The 5,214-nt window shown below is 39.6% G+C and overlaps 1 protein-coding gene across 4 annotated transcripts in view; it reads left to right on the forward strand.

Annotated features, from left to right (window-relative positions):
* Positions 1-1,264: 1,264 nt before the first annotated feature.
* RBMS3 (RNA binding motif single stranded interacting protein 3) overlaps positions 1,265-5,214 on the forward strand; it is a 707,347-nt gene continuing 703,397 nt past the window's right edge. For 2 of the 4 annotated variants that reach the window (XM_019508786.1, XM_019508787.1), the window contains exon 1: positions 1,265-1,431. In XM_019508786.1, coding sequence (XP_019364331.1) covers positions 1,289-1,431 — 143 coding nt within the window. In that variant the 5' untranslated portion in view covers positions 1,265-1,288. The remainder of the gene's footprint in view (positions 1,432-5,214) is intronic. The other 2 variants (XR_002095924.1, XM_019508785.1) reach the window with 1 other exon arrangement.

A 5,214-nucleotide genomic window follows, 5' to 3' on the forward strand; every position in this document is an offset into this window, starting at 1 on the left:
TGGCTTGTGGGATGGGGGTTGAAAGGGCTGGCTGGTCTGGGTTGGGGAGGGGAGCAAGATGCTGGGGGAGGGGGGCGGGGACAAAAAATAGTCCAGTGTGGGGGGAGTGTGTGAAAAGAGCAGCCCAGGGGCTGGGGCCAGGGCCTGGTTTTTCCCAGTCCTGGGGCTGCTCAGGGAAAGAGTACATGCACCAGTTTGATCTAAATTGAATACATTTGATACTACATAGATCCAGGTTTATCTTAAACCAGGTTCTGCACATTTTAGAATAGTTTGTGTGCATGGTCGGACCTCTTTACAGTTACAGGTTTAGACTGATTGGCAGTCATGGAGTGTATAGGTCTGTAAGTCTGTAAGTGTAAGGTCAGCACTGGGACAAACTAAGTTTAAATCATGCAGCCATTTTGAACCCAGTTTAACTTACACAAATGCCTGTACTTAGCCATGAAGAAACACAACCTAGGTAATGCTTTTCAAATAACTATCAGAGGTAAGTGGAGGCTGTGGTAGTCAGGGCTTTTAGGCAGCTAGTGAAAGATGGTGATCCTATTTTGGAGAAATTGAGGGAAGCTTCAAAACATGTTTGTTTCAATCCTTGCCTAGCACCCATTTTAATGTGTTGGGTCGTATATGGTACACACTGTTGTCCCTATGAGTATTAGTCAGTTTTGAAACAATATGCCCATTTTTCCAATCAGTTGTACCTATTTATAAAGTTTAGCACCAGAACGGAGGTCCATTATGATCATCTAATTTGATCTCTTCATTGCCAAAGCCACCCAGACTGACCAGTATACTGACATGTTCTTTGGCTACCTTCATTCTCAATTTTTCCAGTGCTATTATCAACTTGTCAGCTTCTCATGAGTGTACTAAAGATCCCACAGGAATAGAAATGATTCTCTAGATTCCTATAAGAGAACCTTTACCTGATTTAAATCCCAAGAGAATGCATTTCCTTCTTCAACTTTTATGCTGAGTCTGTCATAGAGTAGCAGGCTTAAAGCATATACTCTTATCACCTTCATTTAGTATGTGTTGTTCCTAAATGTTCACTGCTATGGGCCCTCATTTTATGAGCAGGGTGCAGTATATTCACAATCTATAAACTGCTCTTATTTCAGATTTTCAAAGTAAGTTTATTGCACTTTCAGTACATATTGAGACAGGCGGGTGAACAGCATGAATTCATAGTTACTTTAAAAAAACACATGAGATGGTGATGATTTTGTTTTCCAGTAACAGCTTTTTTTGTTTTCAGCAGTCCTATGCACCAGCTCCCCACCCCATGGCTCCTCCCAGTCCCAGCACAAACAGCAGTAACAACAGCAGCAACAACAGCAGTGGGGAACAGTTGAGTAAAACCAATCTGTACATTCGAGGCCTTCCACCCGGCACGACTGACCAGGACCTTATCAAGCTTTGCCAGCCGTAAGTGCAATTAAAATATTTGGTGCCGTATGTTTTAAAGTGAATATGCCTGATCATTTCATTTGCAGGGACAGACTTGCAAATCAGCTGTTTTGGTTTGCAACTGTAGATGATGTATGTCATAATGGTTGGTGCACATTAAGAATAAATGTTAATCCTTTAGATCAAGTATCTAATCAATGTTTATGCCTTGGGATCTAAAGAATCATGGTTCAGAACTGGGGTTCACGTCCAGTTCTGAAGAGATAGAGAAAAGAGGGTCCTTGTAATTACACATGACTAAATTTTTTTTTATATAATTCTTTTTTCCTAAATGTTTTTTGTCTAATGCACACAATGAGAAAACATCAACACCGCTAGATTTCATAGTTAAAGTAATCTGTGACTTGTAGTGACACATACAACAAAACATGGATGCATCCTGTTTTGTCATTTGTCATGTCTTGTGATTGGTGCATCACACATTGTCAAGCTTGAAACTTACAAAATGTATAACCAAGTAAATATGGCCTTGTATCAAAATATGTCCTTAAGTACATTCCATGTTGAAAACAGATGATATTAAAAACATCAACTTCTCACTCAACAGATCTTTTTCTTGTATGTATTTGGAACTATGTCTGCCATCTTTATTGACAGAGAAGTTTTGCTACTCCTTATTCCTGTTAATACTGCAGAGTATTAGTTAGTTTCTGTTAGTTTCTTCTCTTCCTGTTGGATTATCAACAGAACTGTCTACTCAGATCAAGTTATTAAAGACAATCAGTTACGCTTATGCAATCAATTGAATATAGTGGATTACACAGCTGTAAATGAGGGTTTGATTTGATTTGCAGAGTCTTTATTATGTGTCATGAACTTAAGAAGAATATTACTTGTTTCACTTTGAGATCCCAGTTAGAGTTTGCCTGGCTAGAATTTAAGGAACATATATTTGTATTTAAAATAAGAACATTGATTAGGAAACAATGGGGATGAAAGGCATGTTAGTCCACAACAAGATTTATAGTCATTTTCAAAGGAGAAAGACACCTTTAAGACATCTCTTTACAAATCAGCCTGCTGGCAGAGAGCAGTAAATGGAATTTCATAACATAAGAATCAATCTAAGCCTGAGTTGTATAGTAGACAACATTTAATTTAATTTAATGTTGTACTCTTGTATATCTCTGCATTTCCTGATTGATCCAAAGCAATGCACAGTATATATGACCCAGACCCAAATGCACAGTATTTGGAAAGTTGTTGGACTGTTATCACATCTGTGATGTTCAGGCTGATAAGTTTACCAAACAGATTTGGTTAAAATAAGAGGCATCAGAATGTTGAGCTCTTTTCTATGAAACAAATGTGTTTTTGTCTTTCACTAAATAATCTATAATTATTGCAGCTAAACCTATTTCCTATTTTCAGGATAATACCATGTAGGAAATTTTTCATGTTCCACCTTTGTAAAAATATGACTCTAGTGCTTGACTCTAGTGCAGATTAATGTTCTCAGGCATCAAAAGTTAAAATACAAAAACAAAAAAAACCTTGAATGGGAAATTTTGGAACAAGAAATCATCCACTGATTGGATTGTATTAAGTGTGTTTTAACAGGGGCTATATATTCTTATGCCATTACCTGGATGTGCTGTTCTAACCCCATTGTACCTATGGGTTCTTTGTTGCTTCTCCCAGCACTGTCCCTCTTTTCTCTTTCTCTCTCCTCTTCCTCTCCATCCTCTTTTCCCATCTTGCATATTCAAATCTCTCAGTCTACTTTATAAATGCTCTATGCTGTCCTTTCACAGCACTGATGTTATAGACTTTATAACAGATTCTGCTCTATATATAATCTTTTTAGTTAGTCTATAAGGTGCATATGTACCTTATAGACTAACCTGCCTTTTGCCTGCCTTCCAACTAACAGGGCTAACTACCCCTACCTAATTTTCTCTTGTAACAGTCATAGGAAATCCTAGTTTAAGGGCCAGATCTTCAACAGATATACAATGGCAGAGGTCAATGGAAGCCCTAGGAAGCTACATTGATTTTTTTGTATTATTGGTTTAGAGTCTGGTCCTTTGAAGATTTGGCAAACTCTTCTATATTTATTTGTTTTGACCTGAGCAATAATTCTAAAAGAAGCTGAGTATTACCACAAGACCTATGAGGCTCCAACATTAAGTTCTAAAGGCATAGTACTAAGCGCTCATTCATAGAACAGGGCAGGTATTGATTCAGCCTGCATGTACCTGCCCTTCTCCACTTGTAAATGTATACTAGACATTGTGGTTCCTTTGGTATCAGGGCAAAATTCAATATGTAGTGTACCCAACCTAATCTGTTGGGATCAGAGTCTCAGCCACCATTTGTACAAAAAGAAGTTACATTTTTATTTCTAGTTATATTTCTAGAAAGCCCAGATAGTCATTTGTCTTGCTTCAGGCTCTGAAAATTAACAGTATTTATCAAAGAAAAAAAGAAAGGATGGATAAAGAAAAGCATAAACATTCAATAATGCAATAAGATGCCATAGCAATGTGTAAATTTTTTTGTAATAATGTATGGCAAAGTATTTTTTTGCTTCCGGAAAATGGTTAAGTAGAAAAGTTGAATATAAGTTCAGATTTCTGTTGCCTCTTTATTTTCAAATAAATATAATATACGGTATTCACTAAAACAGAAAACAGGGCAGAAGTTGATCTTTAATCATTCTCCTCAAACAAAACATTTATTTCTCTCGTTAAAAACAGTGCAAGTCCTCTACCAACACAAAAGCACATCCAGTCCTTTGTCAGTATGCCTCAACTCCCATTTTCATTACTGAGATTTTGTTACAATATCTGTATTGGGAGCATGGGGCTTACTGATTCTATCTGAGTAGAGCACACAACTCTTTGAAAGGTGGCAGACATTCATTTAATGGCACTATGGGATCTGATCCCCATTCCCAATGGTTCTGCCTCCTGCCATGCCATACATGCAAGACAGGGAGCGTGAATGTTGGGATTGCGAATAAGATCCCAGTTGCGTGACTGCCAGTGCAGAGAGCCTGGGGCACAGGTTTGCAAATTCTGGTTGGGGGGAGTTAATCAACCTTTATCTGGTGGCTGCCAAACCAGGGGTTCCAGGCCTGGAATCAGGAAGCCTCTTCCCATGCATCAATGCACTAGGGTCTTTAAAATCTATGTGTGCAGCTCAGCAGGGCTGCAGTGCAGCTTTGCACTTGCCAGGTGGTGGGGAAGGTCTTCTAGGTTGCAGAGAGCCTTGTTTTGCAGCTCTTTGGGGGTCAAGACAATTAATATGCCAGGTTTCAGGGGGGCCCAGGGTTCCCACCAACCCTGCATTTTCAAGTTCCATGTGCCTGCAGGACAAAGCAGGAAAGACTGCCAATATGGGAGTGCAAAGTTTCTAGGGTAAGGAAGCCACTTGGCTCCCTCTGTAGGGAACAATACAGCCTGCTCCCTCAGAACCCCATTTTTGTCATCCATGCCAGGGCTATCCTGGTCTGATGCCAACTCTGGTCCCAGGGCAGATGCTAATAGTCAGCTGACTGTTAGCATTGGGATGAGTGCATGTCACACATTCATTTTATGGTGCCATACAAACTATGGCACAAAGATAGTTTCTAGGTTTCATAGTTTCATAGTTTCTAGGGTCGGAAGGGACCTGAGCAGATCATCTAGTCCGACCCCCTGCCATGGCAGGAAGAGCACTGGGGTCAAATGACCCCAGTAAGGTGGTCATCCAACCTCCTCTTAAAAACCCCCAGGGTGGGAGCCTGCACCACCTCAC

This window comes from Gavialis gangeticus, unplaced genomic scaffold, assembly GCF_001723915.1.
Source record: "Gavialis gangeticus isolate Ggan-Ray unplaced genomic scaffold, GavGan_comp1, whole genome shotgun sequence".
Lineage (NCBI taxonomy): Eukaryota > Metazoa > Chordata > Crocodylia > Gavialidae > Gavialis > Gavialis gangeticus.